At 43.1% G+C, this 21,145-nt stretch overlaps 1 protein-coding gene across 3 annotated transcripts in view; it reads left to right on the top strand.

Moving 5' to 3' along the window:
• The window catches only part of LOC138577331 (zinc finger protein 665-like), a 193,229-nt gene that overhangs the window by 145,462 nt on the left and 26,622 nt on the right, over positions 1–21,145 (top strand). For all 3 annotated transcript variants that reach the window (XM_069649619.1, XM_069649618.1, XM_069649621.1), the window contains one exon: positions 9,848–9,952. In XM_069649619.1, coding sequence (XP_069505720.1) covers positions 9,848–9,952 — 105 coding nt within the window. The remainder of the gene's footprint in view (positions 1–9,847; positions 9,953–21,145) is intronic.

Below are 21,145 nucleotides of genomic sequence, written 5' to 3'. Positions count from 1 at the left end.
AACTGATTTTTCATAAGACAATTGGCAGCGTAGTCCAGGTCTGTGGGCCCACAGAGGATAGTTATCTATCTCCCCAAGAGACAGACCTGGATGATGGGGCCATCAAAAGACATTCGGCTCTATCAGGAGTTGGGCGGTCCCCCGGCGATAAATCTGCTGGGTTACCGCCCAATGCAATTAGCGTTGCCTCAACTTGGTCCGGCGCAATTGGCGCTGGATCGCAAGTTGTGGTGGTGGGGTAAGTCCCAATTTTTCAGAGTCCATAGGACTCAATGGGGTACTTTTGGCGCAATTACCGCTGCAGTAATTGCACCGAAAGGGGGCGGATTTATCTCCAGCTAAGAGCTGGAGTTGAATGCTCTGAGTTTCCCCCAAACTCGGAATTAGGTGGAGCCGTATTGTGGCATTACCGCTGCATTAATACCACTCCACAAAACTCCTGAGGCCCATTGTTCCAAAGATCAAAGTGACCAATTTGGGTGTTAGACTGCGATCTTCAAAGAAAGATATGTCGGGCCAAGCCATGAATCCCTTAAAAAGCAGACAAAGGTTCTTAAACCGGACCCTCTGCTGCACCGGGAGCCAATGATGGCTCATACGAAATTGGAAAACAGACGATTTCCTGGGCAGAGAAAAATGTGCCTAACCGTTGAGTTCTGAGCAACTTGTACTTGGTTTTTTGGGCGCCATTATATAGCGTATTACAATAATCTAACTGATTGAAGCCTTATTGATTGATTAGCTAGTTCTGATTATGAGCTGGTAATTATTGGTGGGGATTGGAACACCCGCTGAGTTGACAGGATGTTAGTCGCACAATACAAGCATGTGCGGACGGGGAGTGTGATGTTGGATTCAAAGACGAGCAGGAACAGTAACACATGGTTGTCCTTCCTGCAGTATTGGGATCCAGCTAAGTGCACACTTGATTGTCAGAGGTAACAATGCTTCATTGGACAGGGTGCTTTGTTTTGTAGTACTCCAGAACACCGATAGTGACCATCCGCTATTTATTGTAACATTAACCCTAGAGTGGGAGGAACCCAGTGTGCTAGTGAATACAGGTGACATAAGGGTGGATCACTCTGGGAGACGCATACGTTGGACTGCTAAGAATGGCGAAAAAATCTCTCTGGCTGTTGTGAAAGCCTTTTCAACTTATTCCGATTATTTGAAACAGTGCACAGCTGAAAAAATAATGGTTTTATATATGAGTTCGGGTCAGTACCAGCTAGAAGCTCTATTGTACGTGGCAGAGGAACATTGGCACAATTTGATATCAACATACGTGATGCCAAAAGGCACTTGAATTATTAGATCAGAGTGCTTAGGAAATCCTTTAGTCCCTCAAATGAACTTAAGGCCTTAATAACAAGGACTGGACAGATGTATAGAAGCTGGAAGGTGGAAATTGTCAGAGACCAATGCCAAATGGCGACAAATGATACAGGTATTGTCTAGCAAGAATGCACGTGCCATTTGGCAATTACTATCTAAAGCCAAGGGGAATACAAAATTGTCATTGATTTATTCAATTACGGAGGAAATTTGGACACGACACGTTAGTGCTAATCAACAATCCAGTGGCTCAGAAGAAACAGCGTTTGAAACCAAAGGCGAGAAGTGGTTGCTTGCCTGCAGTATTTCGGACATTCGACGGCCATTAGACATCCTAAACCCTCAAGGGCTATGGGCCCAAATGGCCTCTCTAATACTGTACTTACAGTACTTAAATATCACAGGAGTCAGACAATGGCCGCCTATGTGGGTTAAAGATTCAATCAGGAGTTGAAGATTATGGGATTGTAAAATGTCTCTGAGATGGATACAATCCAGATCGTCAGGCTTATTACACCAAATGTTAAGGTCACCCAATATAATCATATTTGAGTAGCATAATGCTTCCATGCCAAGATAAGCATCCAGACCATTCAGAAAGGAGCCAGCAGGACCTCGGGAAAAGAATCAACTGGCATGATTCATTAGGAGATACATACTGTATGTACAGGCAACAATCTCAGAGATTGAGTCCCAAGTTAGTGTTTCAAAGTTGAGTTTCTCCAGAGAGGATTTTGCAATGATAGCAACTCCTCCCACTTTATGTATTTTTCTATTTAGCCACTTGACCTGAAAGTTTTCTGGAACTAACAAGTGAACATGCGCTATAAAGCTAACAGTAAACCAGGATTCTGTTACAAAGAGAATATCTAGTTTCAGGGTAGTAATGAGCTTGTTGAGTGCAACAGCATTTTTAATTGCTGATCTTGCATTAATTAAAGCGGCCTACAATAATGGCTTCATGGCATGTACAGATAATGCAGATTCATTAGAAAAGATGCCAGTCTTTCTAATTTTGTTGAGAGCACATAAAGTAACTCTGCCATGTACATTTTGTCTAACAGTCCGTCCACAGAAAATCTGTTGTCAAATGCAACACCATATTGTCACAAGCACAAGTGCGAGTTATGCACATTCCAGCAATGGCAATCGAGGAAAGTACCCATTATTAATTTTGAAGTATGCGTCTGTTATAGGAACATCAAATAAACTTACCAGGTCAGTGGATATATCACTGCTACAAGGTAGGTTGTCCTTCATGGACCTCACAAACCGGCTTGCTCCTGAAGCACGTTAGCTAACGCGCCTGAGGGGGAAGAAGCGTGTACAACTGCAAAACTGTTGGTAGTTGTAGTTCAGTAGCGTTACTGAACAGGAAGTTAAATAGTTTCAAATCTAGGCAGTTTCACAGAATGCTGGTACCAATAAAGTGATGCAGCAGGTTAGGGCAATTCAAAAAGCTAATGTAGAAGCTGATTTACAGTAACTATGAACATTTTAAAACTAGTTCCTAAAAAGCAAATATAAAAACAATTGAATCCCACAATGATAATAAAATAACTGTGCGGTTAAAATGAATCTAATACAATGAATAGAATTGTCTAGCTATATATCAATTTGAACACCCTTCTCTAACTGCTGCTACATCTGACTTCAGCAGCTTGGTAAATGGCCAAAGGCATGAAGACAGTCCTAGTTTAAGAGATTTGAAGTCCCATTCCTTCCTGATCCTCTTCTTGGCCTGGAATATAAGGACTGAACTACATGCCTTTGAGATCTAACCTTGCTAACCAATCATTCTCCCTTAATATATGCCTTAAATAGATTTATGACGGTCCTTTTCTTACATGTTCTTGTATCTCCACCCAAAGCAATTGCACTCTGTGTCCCCATGCTGATTGGCATTTGAGCCCTGGTCTGTTTGAGAGTCCTTTTGCTTTCTGAAACACCCTGGCATCTGGTCAGGGCTCCTGCCAGCTTTCTAAAAACAAGGCTGCCCTGCCTCCCACCGGGGATAATTCCTAGCTCATTCTCACCTGCTGTGATAGCTGGCTGCTTGTTTGAGCTTCTCCATCACCACCCTATTCCTCAACGCCCACTCATGGAAGAAGGTATCTAGCAGACTCAGTTCCCAATATTGTGGCTCCACATCCACTTTAGGGCATGTACAGTGACAAGAAACAACCAGCCCCTTTCCCAGCCAATCAATAAAAATTGTTGATGGAAAGATGTTGTTGATGGGGGACTTGGAGATCTTGCGTCACATTTCTGTCCCCAGTTCTTCCACCTCTGAAGATGAGACTTTGCCCTCTGACATGAATCCCACTCCATCCAATCTCAGTTTGTTCAGGGCAAGGTATCCCACTGCCCCCATACTATCTTCCGCAGGATTGGGGTAAGGGATTGTGCATGGTTCTGTTCTTCATTGACGCTGCTTTGACATTTGAAAAGGATTCTCGGCTTCTGGAAGGCTCTCCTGTTTACTTTCCTGCTTTCCAGACCTGCAGGGGAGGAAGTAGCCTTCCCCTTCCAGGTGACTGAATCCTCTTCCAATGGATTGTGTCCTCTCATGTATTCCTCATCTTTGATATTTGATATCCAGCTTCAGCTGCTTCAGATTTGTTTTGTTGTCAGAGTTCACTGTGTGTCGATGCAGTCGACTCAATGTCTTTCGAGGGCTTCAGACTTGCGGGTGATTTCATCGAAGGTATATGTAGCACGCGCAGTGCACGTTGGCTTCAGTTCTGTTTTTCCGAGTAAGCTTATGCTTTGAGAAACTACAGCGTGCTTCTATTGTTCAATCCGCAATGTCTTCTTCCTCGATACCTACTACCCTGAAGACCGGGTGCAAGAAGTGTCAGGACTGCGTATCCAAGATGTTGATAACCGACCCACATCGAGTATGTTTGTGGTGTCTCGGTGTGGAGCACAAGACCTCTGCCTGCTCTAAACGGCAGTCGATGACCGGCAAGGCTTTGAAGGAGCAAATGGGGAAATTGGTGGTAGGTAGAAACCCAAAAAAATCCCCATCGACTTCCCCGCCGTAGAAAGCTTCTCCAGACAAGCCAAGAGGCGACTCTCCTCGAACAAAGATGGTAAAATGTTCCAGGTCGAGGAGTGGCTCCCACCACTCATCATTATCAAGGAAGGATGTCGCAAACGAGGCACTCAGGTCGCCTTCTTCGACTTCGTTGTCAGACACCTCCCCTGAGAGGGCTATATCTTGTCCCACTAAGGCCTCCACTCGTGCCGAATGGGAAGCATTGAGACTAGAAATGCTTAAAATATTTGAGAAACAAAAACCTCAACAAAGCATGCTCCTGCTACGCCTTCTGAAGCCGCTAAGGAAAGGGCTCAAGGCAAATCCTGCATGTCTTTGAGCCTGGGATGAAGGCCAGATCCTCATTGTAAGCCGCAGAGGCCTCGACACGATGAGAAATCATCCAAGGAGCCTTCAAGCCATAAGTCGAAGCATAAGTCGAGATAGAGGTCGTCGACGCCATCGACGCCAGCTGCGCTTTCGACACCACTGCGCCCTCGACACCGGCTGCACCATCGATAACAGCTGCGACATCTACACCAATGGCACCTTCGACACCATTGAAGCCTTTGATGCCGTCAAAGCAGAAAACGACATCTGTAAAAACTTCAACGACTCCTCTAGGCATATAAAGCATCACCCTCCAAACCTACCCCACAGTAGAATTTCCGATGCTTTTACAGCTTTCGTTTCTTCAAAGCTTAGTACGACCAAACCCGTGCTTATGCGGGTAGTTTCTACTGAAAGAATAAACAAAACTGAAGCCAACGGGCGCTGCACCTGCTATATATACCTTTGATGACATCACCGTCGAGACCATCGAAGCACAGCCTCTTCTGACGAAAATCTTTTTCGAAGCAGCTGAAGATGGATATCGAATATCAAAGATGAAGAATGTTACCAGGGGTAAGTAAGTTGTTCTTCAGACTCAACCTCCTCCCCAGAACTGGAACTGCTTCAGTTACTGTGTTCTGTACTTGAAATGTAGGCTCTGCTGTCTCAATGTCAATTCTTACATGGCCGAACCCGGAGTGCTCTGAATCCCGATCCCCCCTGTTCCAGCCCTGGCTTATGTGTTGAGCAGCCACCACATGTTACTTCCCTGGTTGCGCTTGCTAAGAATCGGTGCTGTGGGCATACCCTCATGGGTCTCAGTGCTTCTGCCACTATGCTGCAAATGAAGAAGTGAGGGTTCTTGTCTCCCTGCCTGTTTGGCTTGGATCCTCACCAGTTTCCTAACTACAGTGAAGCTGGACTGTGCACGGAGAGAGAACCAAAAGTATCACACTTTCATACAAACGCTCATATATAGTGAAAGGAAATTGGTGCTCACACACAATAGAAAGACAAAGGTGAGTACTTTACTGCAAAAGAGCAGCAAAGAAAGAGGACTGGACATCAGCAGGACATGAGGTCTAAGGGACCCTGGACTGGTGTTACTCAAAGCATGTCGGGATGAGTAGTTACATAAGAAGTTTAGAACTACTAAAAAACAATGGTTTAATGGGAAACACAATATTTTGATCATTGCTTTTCTTTAAGTGCTTGAAAGTTTCTAAGCTGCTACAGAGTTGGAAGTAAAGAAAGTTAAGCATAATCTAAGTCTCCGTCCTTGCCATAGAATCCAGTATCTGTTGCTACCAAATCCTCTTTTCTTGTAATCCTGTGCCAAGCCCAAATTTTTTCAACTTCCAGAATCACCCAATCATTATTTCAGACCTCCTCTCAGTACGATGGATCCCCTTTCCCGAGGCTGAAATGAGACCATTATCAAATTAGGGGTACGCCTGTGATAAAACCCATAAGCAACATGATGGTACTAGCCTAGTGTCCCTTTAATAAATGGTGCCATTTAACTGTAATTTACATAAACAATGGTATAGCTGAACCCGCCGAGCACCTCAGCCATTAATTCATATGACTGGAGATATCTCACTGCACACTAAACCAAGAACTAGGAGAAGGGAGGGAATTCAGCATACCTGCTGTATTTTTAGTCCTCTATAAAAGGAAATAAAAAATAACAGAGTAACCAGTTAAGATTTAAAAAAAACAGCTTGGAAGGACACATCCTCATTAACAGGTCACTGAAGAATGATTGAACTAGATTTGCATCCCACAAAACTGAGTAGTTGATTGTCAGAGGGCATTTCACTCAAATACCCATCAGTAATCTACAAAGCAAAGGATGCTGACCCATGGGCATGTCCATTCCCCCTTAATATTGGGTGGAAATGGCTAAATGGCACATGTGTACTAATCTGTAAGAGTGAGAGATGACCAGCTCCCAAGGAAGGTACCCCCACCAACCTCAGATGTTGTGAAGTGATCGAGCTGCCATGGAACACCATAGCAAACCCAAATTTGCATTGCGGAAATATATAACTTCTTTGTGCTTGTATCTTGCTGATTCTGGAATGAAAGTGGCAGACAACTCTGAAAACTCTGACGGACAAATTGCTCCTTGATACCTGTCTTTTGTAAACGGTCTGATTGCAAAGTAGCCTGCAAGCATCTCTATATTGTGTATGTGCAGTCTTGACTGCCACCTGGCTTCCCAACTTAACTGTCGGACATCGGATTCTAATAGTAGATATGGAGAGAAGTAAAGAGCGCTCAGCTGTTTCATGCTTCCATATGCCTGAGCTACCCCTGTATTCCTGGCCTTTGGGTTGATCTAATCCACAATGAGACCTTTCCTCAAGTGATGTATTATTAGCTGCAGTGATCCTATACAAATGGACTGGATGGAGGAGCACAGAAGTCTTTTGAACCTGATCAGGTGTTGGAGAGAGAGGAATGGATGCACCAGTACTTTCCTTATTACCTTGTTTATCCTATGAATTCTTGCCCGTGGGAGATGAAGGGAGGCTTCCTGTGCATTGATGTGGAAGCCCCAGAAAAACCATGGACTCATTTGTGTCTTGTCCCTGTTGATGACAATCCCCAGGCCCTATAGGAAACTAAGGGTAGTAGTCTCCTCCATTTCTCTGGTGATTAGGCTATAATATTAATGTTGTCTAGGTATATAAATAACCTGATCCCTTGCATATTAAGGGTTTCCACATCTATGCAAAGGGTCTTCGTAAAGCCCCCTGTGGCTGTAGACAGGTGAACTGGAAAATGTGCCTGCCCCAAGAATACTGGTTATTTCCTGTGTGGAATATAAATCGGGACTGATAACTAAGTATCCTTGAGATTCCGGCAGAATATACAGTACCCTTTGCACATGGCATCCTGCAGGAGATAAATTGTCACCATCTTAAAGTAGCGGTAGACTAGGAAACAAGTCAACTCCATCAAAGATTCCCTTTGTCCTTCATTAAAATAAACAGATTGTTTAGAAAGCCAGATTATGCTAGATTTGTGTACTCCACTATCCTTTTAATTAAAAGGTCCATTATATCTTGAATTTTGATCCACCTTCATCGTTGAGGGAAATTAATCCTTCTTGGCAACATGCTCTGAAGAGAGGAGAAGCTAAATCGTGTGGGCCTGTTTTGTTTGTTTGCCATGTTAAATGTCAAGTGCGAACCCCAAGTTTTAGTGGGAAAGAAAGGAGTTCCTAAACTACTGTAAAATTATCTGGCACTGTAATTTTACCTCAGAAATCCCTCAACCTTAAATGGAGGAAAGAAAACCTGTTGGGCAGAAGCATACGAAAGCTGTACCATTTTACCTCTGACGAGTTGTACAGCTTCGACAGTGGTCAGTCTTCTAAAAAACCTTCTTAGGATAGAACAGCTTGAATGTGTTTTGGGCTCCAATTCTGATAAGGTCACGTTAAAACACCTTTATTGAATGGCTTCCGCGCTGTGGGAGACCGGCTCTGAAAGGACAGATATCCCAGGAACTTCGGAGGAATCCTACCCCCGCCCATTTCAGCACTATTTTTGTATGTTTTAATCACATACTGGTTAAAGCAAGAACATATGGGAAAATTCTGTGGCATGAGTGGGGCAGTGATAAAGTGAAGGCGTAACATTTCAATCAGTTGATTGTGCTTCATTACACAACGGACACTCAGTCCTTAGTGGAAAGATGTGTTGTTGGGTGAATTTAGCATATAATTGGGACTTTGAATCAGACAAAGCTGGTCAGAAAAAGACGGAATATTTTAATTGATGCATTCTCTAAAATTTCTCAAGCGAAAACACTCTGCATTACTACTTTTTGCTAACGTGGTATATTCAACCCAGCAATAGCTAATACACATGCTCCCTTTCTTATTCTTCCTAATTAAAAAGAGAACCAGTCAAAATGGTTTCTGACTACTTCTGTTTACTGAAAGGTCTGTGCTTTTACGACAGATGTATGTACATTACAAGACAGTCAAATTTATGTTTTTATTCAGCTGTACTTTTTCCAATAAAGCAAAGTGGATAATACGTACTTGCTTACTTCCTTTAACATATACGCCCCCCCAAAGAGCATATCTTCCGTATGACCCTGCTCATTATGTGCCATATTGACCAATTTGGTGTTAATCATAAAAATGCCATTCTGCACTTAAGGAGGCATTAACATTCAGCAAAATATGCATAGGCCTCTTGGGCAATGCGAAAAGAATACAATTCGCGCACACGTGTGTGTGTGTTCACGTGTGTGTTTACAGTGTGGTTGCATGCCATGTCCGTGTAACCACCCTCATTGGAAGAGGAAAAGAGAGATGACTCTCATCATTGGGTAGCGGGACCATGTGACATAATAAATTACAAACACTCCACTCCAAGCTAACACTGGCATATGCTTGTAAAACCATATAAACTACCTGTGCATAAAGGTTTCTGCATCACACATGATATACATGTGTTTATACCTATCGCAATGCCCGCAGCTGCAAGAAAAGATTGGATTTAGTGGCAATAGAGACTGATTTGTATTGAAGCTAGGACAAGATAGTTGTTCCACATGAACTATGCTATGACATTATAGGACTGGTAGTTCCAGTGGATATAAAGTTGAACTGCTCCAAATTAAGCATGAAATGTAGTAAAGAGCTGAAAATATAAAAAACAATGTGTTGATGATTGGATTCATTTAGGTAGAAGTAGAACGAGGAATACAATAAGACCAGCTGCATCAAATCTGTAAACAATGTACAATATATTGTGAGCAAAGCTGTCTATGTTGTTCCCATTTCATGTTCCTAACTTTTCCATCAACCAACTCACTCTACCTATGCTTTAATACTTACTGTTCACCAATTTAAATCCACCCAGAAATGTCTATAAACCCTTTTTGGATATTTTTACGGTAGGAAAAATACAGAAAAATTGCAAAAACTTTTATCCCAGAAATCATCGACTTGAATAGATTGCAGTGAGTTTATAGCGTTCACTTCCACGTACTAGGGCGTACAGGGTAGGTAATGGATCACCAGTCCAAGACCAGGTTGACCTGTGTAATTTTGAAAGCATATTTTCCATTAATAATGTAAAATATTGTTTATTTTCATTTGTTTGTCAGAGGACATCACTGTGAAGAATGAAGCAGTGTCTGAAGATGAAATATGCGCAACCTTGGACGATTACAAGAGCATTGGAGAGAGTACAAGTATGGCAAACATCACAGGTGACAAGGACATTTTGCATATGCATTATAGCAAACAAATGACTTACATGAGCATGTTTCTAATACATGGTCTTCCAATAATAGGTGACTCCACTATCCCAGATCCTAAAATGGCAGAGAGATGCTGCTAACTCTAGACTAGAAGAAGTTGCAGTCCCATTCCTTTAGGCTAGTAACTAATATAAACGATAGTGCCAATTATAATAACAAGGGGACACCACATTATACTACCCCAATTATCGATGGGAGAAATGGTAGCAAACTGGAAATGCTGTCAGAACCATTGGCAACAAGTGAGAGTGCCTCCACAGAACCCATCCTTCACAACACCGAGACAAACCCTGCCTACAATCAATAAGTGACATGTTGGGCTTTCTCAAAGTCCACCATTAGCAGCCAAGAGACACTGTCGGTTTATCACTAGAACGTGAAAAATAATCCTGTTTCTCTGAACAGAAAATAATACAAGCACATCACCAACATGTTGCAAGTCACGCCTAGTTTGGAGCCTGCACATGCATTTATTCAACTAATGGGGCTGGCAATGTCAATACACTGCATTGTGAGGTGCCAGAGAATCTGATTATGTAGGCGGCTTACACGGACTGCTAATGGGAACGCCAAAAACCTCTGTGAGCGGGAGAAGTACAGCCGGGTTGGATCGGTAAGTGGCCTGCAGGTACCCAGTCGAAGTGTGAGGTGTGTATGCTTTAAACTGAGTGACAGAGGAGATACAACAAGGATCAGTTCGCTGAGGATCAGAGAGACTTGTTCTTCTGAAACCTAAAGCAAAGGTTTTGTCCTATATATTGAACATAAGCTGGTGCAAAGATGAAGTTATGGCTATAGAAAGAGGACTCCCAAAATGCCAGCAATCATGGAAGGTCCAACACTAACATCCTTTTATATAATGATGTGCTGCTGATGAGAGATCTGCTTCTTTTTCCAGCTCCCCATGACCCTTCACCAGATGTGTGCCTTGAAACACATTGTGTAGAGGTGCATTACAAATACCCAATAAATAAATAAAATAAAGCAGCCTTCTTTCTCCTATTTAATTGATAATACCACATTTCATTATACTGAGGGTTTGGGTACTCCTCCTCCATTAACACTGCAGCAGTGAACACTACAACGCATTTAAGACAAACCCTATTATGGGTATAAAGGACATAGATATAAAAGATGCATAAGAAGAAAATATGAAACAAGAAGTAAAACTTTTCCTCATAACATTAAAGCATATCATTACTGTACTTCGCAATGAAAAAAGCAAATGCAGTTCATTATGTGGCAAAAATAGACTATATAACAATTAGTGCTGTCATGGGTCTAATTGAAGGATCAGTTTTGGAAATTAAAATGGTGAAATAAATGAAGAAAGTACAAACTTCAATTATCGACATTAACAGTCACACAATTGCAACCCATACTGATCTTCAGACCCTAAAAGAGGGCTTGAAATCACAGTCTTGGAGAATAATTGACATGGATAATGGAATCCCTACAGCAGACAGCAGAAGACAGGATTGAAGGTATTTAACAACTACAATATAAAGTCCACAGACCGGCGGGATAAAACCAGTAAAATGTATGAAAAAATGGCTCCCGAAACCACTACGCTTGAAGTTTGATCTCCTGTTGGAGATACCAACACCTCATAGTTTTAGATTGAAGAACCCAGCAAAGCCAGATAAGCCCAGACCTTGAATTATTTGCCTGTTCAAGCATAAACACATACAATACGTTGTACTGCGTGTCAAGAACAAACCCTTTCCCTAAGAGGGTCATAAGATATTCTTATCAGCAGACTTTTCGAAAGCAACAATAAACAAATGAAAGACACTTTTGTTTAGATTTACACCTGGCGTTCAAACAATTTAACCTCATATATGGCCCCCTTGAACCGGCCAGGATGGTAGTGACCAAAGTTGATAAAACCACAGACCGGAGGACTTACAATTTTTCAGAAATTCTGTTTTTTCTGTATATTGATGGGTCTTAAAATGATATCCTTGAATGACAATGATGTTATGAGTTTTGTTTTGTAAAGAAAATACTTCAATTTTTGAAATCTAAGATGACAGACATGACACTTATATAGGGGATGCATCTTACAAAGAAAGAAGGCACCAAATTATGAGGCACTGAGTGTGAAATCTGATTTATAGTTGTAGAGGGAAGATGATGGGATGCAATGTGCTCTAGCTATTTTATTCCGTAAATCATTGCATTGCAATATTCTTAAAACTTGGCAAGGTGGTGAAAGAAGAATAATGGTATAAAAAGTATGTATTGATAAAATCACATTAAAGTTGGGAATTCTTTGCGCACCAAATAATTCCAAGCCATGCTTTTTTTCTTAGCTGAACTGACTGCTTTTGGAAACGTGTTCTCTCCCCAAAACTCCAGGAGGGGAATAGAACATTATGAATAATCTAGTGGTGGATTGCTATAGAAAACCATACTTTTCTGCTTGATTTGACAGAGAAATCCAAAAAGATATATTACAGCATCATTTCATAGTAGACTATGTTGTATCCAACATCCTACAAGTAGAGCATGTGCACGTGCCTCTTGTGTTAATGGCACATGCACAGGAATTGACTTCTTGGAAATGTCTTCTATGCTATTCGATATGTTTAGTTGGAACCTTCTATCTGGTGGCCTTACTGATCACTCACCACTTTTAATCCACACAGAGTTGTTCATTTGCAAACCCACCTTCACACAGTGGAGAATGAATGCAGGATTAAATAGGCACCCTGAAGAACGGGCCAGCCTATGGAAAGCAATAATTGACTTCATCGAGATTAATTAAGGCTCTTTTGAATCCATGCAATACTATGAACCTCACCTAAATCATATTTACAGAGCCTGATACTGCAGAATTCATCTGCTCTCAAAAATAGAGATGCTCAAATGTTAACAGGTTTTGAAACGGCAATTGTTATCTTTAAATCTCCTTCAAGTGTATTGCTATATACATTAACTAAAGCTAAATATGACCTCAACATACACTTCACCAAAGTAGAATGTGCATTATTCCTCATTAAGCAATCTTGTCACAAGCCAAGATAAAAAGCGAGTAGAATTCTAGCCCACTGGCTTACAAGTGTACACCCCAGAGGGGTTACGAGACCTAAAGCAAAAAGTGGTTTTATGGCTAAGTAGGATCTCCTGTAAAACGAATAATATTATGATGATAATGATAAAGATTTCTTGGGACTGCCATAACAGAATTGGAAGTGAACAATGCTGTTAGTAGTATGGCCACTGTGAAATCGCCAAAAGAAAATGGATTCCTTCTTGAGTTTTGTAAGAATGTGTAACACTCTTATAGTCAAATATAAATATATAATTAAGTGGGTCCACAATATGATGTACTGGCAGAATTGAACACATCATTCATTAATGTTCTTCCCACCGTGAGTGGAGATACCATCATATTTTCCAATTTTCGACCTATATCACGTAAACATTAAGTAATTAACATATTGGTGACAACATTGGCAACCATTTGTCTATTTCTAATACACTCGGTGCAGGTAGGTTATGCACCTGGCTGGATGACCAGAGGTTAGCTCATAGAGGGCACTTGAATATTCTCTGCCAAGAGAGATTGCGGAAAACCATACTCTGGCACTGTCACTTGATATTGAGAAAGACTTTGACAAGGTGGATAGGGGATACTTGTTCAGAACACTGTCTACCTTTGCCCTAGACATCCTTTAGCCGCAGGGTAGTGTGCAGTGATTTTATATCTGAGGGGTTCCGTATCAGGCAAGGAATAGACAGAAATGGACATGGTCCTTGTTGCTATTTTTACTGGTAAAAAGTGTCTCTTTCAAACAACCACTTTTCAATGATGGCAAAAAGAGGGTGAAAGTGGTGTGTTTCAAAATAATAATGACTTACAAAGAACCTCCTGGTATACTCCCCTTCCAGGAAGTCTTTCCACAAGTCTATGTCTTTTGTGTATTTCAAATGGATTGCCTGGTATACTTCCCTGCGTGGGAACCCTTGCTGGGATCTGTAGATACCCTGGTATACTCCCCTGCCAGGCATCTTCTCCACAAATGCTTATTGCCTGACTTCCTTCTTTCACCAGGTCTTCTTCTCAATGTTCTCACTGTCTTTCAGTATAGCACTGTTATATTCCTTCACTGTATATACTTACTTGGCTTGAGGTACTACTTGTCCCAACCTTGACATCTCATATATGGAGACTTGTTGAAGTTTGACCTTTTAAATTCTTCAGTAGTATGCTTCTGCTTTTGGTAGCACTTGTTCCAACTTTCCCCATATTGATATCTCGTAAATGGAGAATGGTCCAAGTTTTGACTATTAACACCTTCATTAACATTCATTGGCTTGTGGCAATACTTGTCCCAATCTTCCCCATATTGACATCTCATACATACATATTCTGTCTTTGTTTTCTATTTGGTTGGTATTCAAAATGAGTTTTTAATGGCTCACGTGCCTGTCGGTATGCCCCAGGATTCCCAACATCTCTGGCCTCCGACACGTGGCACGTAGCGGCGGTGAAGCTTTCACCACAGGATGGCTTTCTCTGCTCTGTAGACCAATTCTCAGCTCCTCTACTGGCTCCTTGTTCGTCCGCCGGTAAGCCTGCTGCTTCTGGACTTGCCAGCGCTGCCGGTAGCTTGGTTGTGGCTGCCTGATATGATATGGCATTTATAACACGCCTATACACATGCTTTTCTAGACGTGACAAGAACAATGAGGAGGACAGAAAAACAATTTTACTAGGCCTTGTGTCATTCAGATTGCGCAAGTGCAGGAAAGTGGAGGGGAAAAGTGCCGAGTGGGGGTTAGGTGAGAAGTGCAAGTAACTCAATAAGTGCAGCCAATGGGTGGCTCATAAGTGCAGCGAGAGAAGGGACTGAAAGTACTGACAAGTACTTTTTGCTGACTGCCGCCAGCTCTTTACTGGAACTTTGAGGCCCGCTGCCGCTCCCCAGCTTCCCAGCCCTACGAAGGCCAGAGCAGCCTTTGTGTTCTGTTATTGACTTTTCACCTGGAGGACGTCTTAATTGGTGACACCCAGTCTTCCTGGAGGAAGTAGGAGGTGTAACCTCTGGAAGGAGGCTCCGCCCCCTCTGCCGTGCGACGTCTCCCCAGCCTCCATAAATACTTGCATCCCGGCGCACCCGCACCGTGCACCGCAAAGTACTGACAAGTGCTGTTTGCTGTTCGCGGCGCGCGGGGCGGGCCGGGCCGCCGGGCTTCAGGGTAACAGTTTGTTTGGCTGGCGAGCCTCTCTCGGCAGAAAGGTTAGGGGCGAAATGGACCTCTATGTCAAATTTAAACTAGTTTAGCATCGTACTTGGCTGTTTGCAGCAGTGGGCATTGGTGCCACCGCCGTTTTGGACTCTTGGCGCACTTTATTGGAGCGAGCATTGATGCCCCTGGTTATGGGCAATGGTCGGTTTAGGGCTCCGACATTAGGACTAATGGAACACAGAATAAATGTATAGTTTTCTGCAAAGTTAGGTCTTTGTTAACACAGGCTATTGTAGTTGAGGGTGTTGACAAACCTCTATGCTGGTTGGAACGCACAAGCTCCTATTTTTTGCCTCAGGAGACTGCATGCTTTATGCATTTGATCCTCGGGGCCTAGGTGCTTATAGGTGTTCCATGACTTTAAATCTAACATGGTAATGATATTTTCTACCAACGAATATATAGCATCATGTTACCATTGGAGTTTTTGCTTGGAACAGCTATTTTTGGGTAACCTCTTTTGCAACTTTAAATTTACACTATGATGTTTGGTAAGGGTGTTTGTTAAGACTGTTTAGACCACCTGATAACTTTGCTTTTTGTGGTGTCCATAGCCATCTTTCTTTTGTTTTCTTCTTTTTTTTCCCTTTTTTTTTCTCTTCTTCGCACTGCAGCGTCTGATGTACATTGTTTTGTTCTACTCTCCTCTTTCCTCTGGTCTGTATACACAGGATCCCATCTTGTGAGTGGGAGGGACGGGTGCTAGTTATTTTGTACAGTGCACTGGGTCTCAGCAGCGGTTGGTTCGCTGCTCCAGTCACGTATAGACCAATTGCATCCTTCTACCAGCTTTTGCTTACCAGTGTTTGTTCCAGGCGTAGATCATGAGCCGCGCTCTGAGAAGCGGCTCTAAATCTGGTATTCCACCGAAAGGCCTTGGGAAGCACGGGGGGATCAAATTGCATAACAGTACTTTACCTCTTTTACCTTCCAATAAAAAGTCCCTACTATCGATGTCAACTTTGTCTGATGGGGCGGCTGTTGAGCCAGATCAAGAAGGTGTACCTGATGCTTCCAAAATGGAGGACTCAGCTCCTTGCTTGGAGTCTTTGATAACAGTCCCCCCGCGTTGGGGAATCTCCCCACCTTTTCTGTTCAAGAAGCCAATGAAAACGACGGGGAGATGGTCTGTGATGTTGCTCTTGCTCACGACAGTAACTGCATCTCTAGGCAGGAGCAAGAGGGCTTCCCTCACGTTTCGGATACATCAATGCTGGCGCCCACAATTATGAGTGAATTGGGTAAACGAGTGCAGCTCTCCTTGGGTCCCTCCTCACCGGCCTCTAGGTCCTTTCCTTTTCGCGAACAAGTCCATTTTCATCTTCCTGACGAATTAAGTTGTAAAAAGTTCAGCGACCTTGGCAAAGATCGGCCAGCTACCCCAGTGAGGGAAGCGGGAGATGGTGTGTCCTCTGGCTATAATAATGCCCATGGTGCTTATGTACACTCACCTAGGGATCCTCTGCCCCATGTACTAGATGCCTGTGCTCTGGGGAATGATGATGTTGGCCTCACTGCATCAAAAGAGGAGGCGCGGTCATCTTCAACTCCAGAAGACTCACCTGTTGGTACCTTTTCCAATGACCCTGTTAACTTTCCAGTGATTTCACGAATACTTAATCTCCTGGATAAGGGGCATGAGCTTACCCATTGCTCCCTAAGGGAAATGCAAGGCTCTCTAGCCTTTATGAAAGAAAAAATGGCCAGAATGGAAGGCTTTATTCTGGCAGAGGAGCAATCAAAGGCATTCTATTTTGCTCAATTTGAAAAAATGCTGGCAAATGTTGTAGCTCTATCAATACCCGCTTCTTCTACTCCTCCATCACGGTCGCAAGGTTCTCAAACGGAAAATGGGCATTTGAATGTCTACTTGCCACAAAGATCGTACTTGCAAGTGTTGCAAGGGGACAACAAGGTCGGCTTAGAACATCCCAACTCTGAGGCTATCGATCTGCTGGAAGTAGCCAAACTACACCATGATCGTCTCTTCCAGGTTGAACATATACTTGTCAAGTTGGCTGGGAAGTCGCAACCTTTGGAAGCCTCTGACTGTTCAAGTGGAGGAATGGAGCATGCAAGTAGGGTTGATCACTCACCAGATAGCTCCTCTGCATTTACGGATATTATTGAGAGTCAGATCATCTCAGAATCTGTAGCTCCCCCGTTGCCATGTGAGCTAGAGGTGACTCATTCAGAGCAAGACGGAAGGTACTTCACGTCTCGTAAGGCGAAGAAGTCCTTCCTGAGGACTCCAAAACGCCTAAACCTTGCGAAGGCCACACAGAAGAAAGTGACAAAAAAAGCCATCCTGGATTCGGGTCCCCAGACAGAAATTACTCCTGTATTGAGTACCAACATAGGGACCAGCCAGGATGACCTGGCTCTGGATCTTCATGATTTGAACGAGGAAAGTAAAAAACACCTCCAAATCAAAGCACTAAAATGTGGCAATGTGCAAGTGCCTTCTCCTATGCCCCCCAAGACTCCACCTGTTAAGTCTCAACCTCAACTTCACTGCTTTTTTCCTAACATTGAAAGCAAAAAAGTGGTCATGCGGGCCACTGCAGACACAAAATCTGTAATTAACCCAAAAACGACCAATGAGACATTGACCGCGTCATCGAATTATGGGGGCAAGTCTACCGACCCAATAGGTCAGGAATCTGTCACGCTGGAGAGAGAAGAGGAGGTGGTTCTTGCTTCCAGTCCAGAGGCTGTGCGGGTATCCTTGGCACTGCCATGCAGTATCTCTCGGGATGAAGACCCAGCTCGAAAGATTCATCTAAGGGGGCCAACTGCTGACATGTTGTCTTTCTCGGAAACCCCTAAGGATATGAAAGTAATACTTGGATGGGTCAGTAATCCGGGCATAAATGGTCTTGCCAGGAGTAACAGGTCCTTTTTGATGTACTCATTTTTTCAGATCCCTTTGTTAAGGAATTTATCATCAAAGGACCTGGATTGGGTAACGCTAGCTCCCCACAACAATCACAGAGTATTATGTAGAGTTCAATCACAGATAATAACTAAATTAATCATGGATTTCACAGACGACTTTCAATCATTGGGCCTCACTCCTTGTTTGTTTGCGGATATGGAGTGTGCCTGGGCCTTCTTGGACTTTATTACGCCAGCCCCCACCGCACGAGTAGAAGCCCCCGTAGCAGCCCCCTTCGATTCGCACACCAACCAACTAACCCTACAACTCGCCTCTCTTCCGCAGGCGTTAAGTGGTTTGTCATGGTTGGAGCCCTTGATTAAAGTGGCGGCATCTATGAAACCTGCAACATCAGATTCATAACTGTCCGGGATTGCCGTTGCATCCTGAAATTGCTGCGGCGTGAGTAAACTCAAGGCTTGGCATGGTCGGGTCGGGAAACATCATAGGCCCACCATTTTATTGTTGCAGGAAACAATGGCGCTAGACGCTCTCGTGTTTGATGGTTACACATGTTTCAGTGTCCCTGCACAACGTTTCCGTTATGGTCGTCCATCTGGTGGCATCGCAGTTCTTATCAATAATGCCTTGAAGGTGGTGTCACGCACTTTAGATAAAACTGAGTCATGTATATTGGTGGAGCTGACCTTTACTGATTGCAAAATTCATTCACTGCTCCTGTTATCCATTTACTGGAATCCGAGTGCTGTTTCTTTGGACTCGGTTTTAGAGGATTTAAACAGAATCCTGGGCCTTGCAGCTCTCCTTTGTCCTAATCACGAGATTATAATTGGGGGCGATTTGAACTTGTATCTAGAATTGGAGGGCACCACTCGGCCTTCTGATTACTCCTCCCCATATGCACATCAAGCTTTTCGGAGAGGAAATCGATGGGCCAGTTTCTTTGAAGCATGGGGCATTTATCCGATCCAATTTGCCACTCATGCCAGCAAAACCTCTTGGAAGCGCAGGACTTCTTCATCTCTCATTGATTATGTGTTTGCATCAATTCTAGTTTGCTCGACCCCATCACAGTTCTGAGTGTGGGTTTGAGTGACCATCGAATGTTGAGCACTTACCTACACATGGGGCTCAATGCATATGAAATTGCGGAGCCTGCTGCTATGGTGGAAAGTGACAGGCATGTTATGTCTGTCAGATGGCAGCCCAGCACTTGTCGAAAAATGGTGTTTCGTATAAATAGGGATCTTTTGCTGAATCACGGCGAGCACTAATCTGTGGAGAATGTGGAAAAAATTTACGAATTAAATCTGAAGATGATCCGTACGCACTTGGTGAGCCTATCCACGGAATGCCTTGAAAATAGCTCTGTGAAAGCCGCACCCACATACTTGGCAGAGGTTGCCAAATTAAAAACTCAAAAAAATAGCGAGCTTCGGAAGGTAAGAGGCATCTTGACCAGCCTAGGAAACCAAAAAAGAGAAAAAAACTTTATTGTTGCACGCTTTAAGTTAAAGCTGAAGTTTCTGCGTTATGCTGCTTATAATCTTGCCAATCAACAGATGATTGAACTGCTTTGCAAGAAAAATACAAGGGACCAATGGTCTATTCTAAGAAACCCTTCGGGTAAGGTGGATAACCGCATGGTGGCAGTTATATCTGGCCCTGAATGGATGACATTTTTTCTCCAGAAATACAATCTGCCGGAACCACACCTAAGACTGGAGTCCCTTAACTTGCAGTTGAAGTTTCCCTCCGTTTGTCCATGGGAAATTAAGGATATCATATGGGCAATTTCACAAATGAAATTTTCAAAAGCGGCTGGGCCTGGCAGGGTGCAGCCGTGTGTATTTAAGAATGACCCCCAGTTTTGGGCCAGGTATTTGCTCTCTTGCTACCAGCTAATATATCAAACTGGCAAAATTCCTCCCTCCTGGCTCATGGCACTTGTAATTCCAATTCACAAAAAGGGTGCTTTAAATGACCCGCTAAATTTCAGGCCAATAGCCTTAATTGATATTTCAGCAAAAATCTTTGACAGCGTAATGCGCAACCGTCTTTGGCAGAAGATGCTGTCTTATGGTATCCCCTCTGGGCTGGTGGCGATAATAGCGGCTCTTCATCAAAATACTTCCTATAGAGTGCGCATCAACCCAGAGGGCCTGTTATCTGACAGCATCCCGACAAGAATTGGTGTGATGCAGGGCTGCTACTTGGCCGCAGTACTTTTCAACGTATACCTGGCCGATATTGAGAAAATATGGGAGGGAACCAACACATTCCCGGTAACCTTGGGCAAGCTGCGTCTTCACTGGTTGGCATTCGCCGATGACATCATTCTATTTGACAAGGTACCCTCCGGGCTTCAAAACAAACTAAATATCTTCCATGAGTATTGTATCCAGAATAATTTGACAATTAATTCAGCTAAATCTCATATAATAGCCTTTCCATTCAAGAAGAAAAATTTGAGATTTAAGTATGCTGTAAATTCACATCCAATTATGATGAGGGAAGAGATCACGTATTTGGGGTACCATATATCAAATGGCATGTCTGTCGGTAAGTGGCGTCTAGTGTTAGACATTAAGCTGAACCACCTGTCTGCCCAGATGCAGATTATTTTCTCTAGGTACTGTAGATACTCATGATTGCCCCTGCTCCACTATTATACCATGAAAGTAGAACCTATTCTACTTTATACACTGGATGCCTGCTTGGTAAATTTGGGGCCACTACTAAATCTTCTCCAAGGCAAGCTCTGGAAAAGGGTTTTAGGTCTTCCTGGTTATTTGCCTAATCCAATTCTTTTACATGAACTGGGACTTTATCCTTTAGCAGATAAACACGACTGGCACAGGTTAATCTCATTTAGTAAAATGATTTCGCCCCCAGCTAATTCTCTTTATGAGGATTTTAGCTTAATGCTAAATGAAGATCATGCGGCATCTATTGTTGAATTTAAGTCACATATGTTGGCGATC

Source organism: Ambystoma mexicanum, chromosome 1p, assembly GCF_040938575.1.
Source record: "Ambystoma mexicanum isolate Mex_15411 chromosome 1p, UKY_AmexF1_1, whole genome shotgun sequence".
Taxonomy (NCBI): Eukaryota; Metazoa; Chordata; class Amphibia; order Caudata; family Ambystomatidae; genus Ambystoma; species Ambystoma mexicanum.
This window is presented reverse-complemented; position numbering and strand designations above follow the sequence as displayed.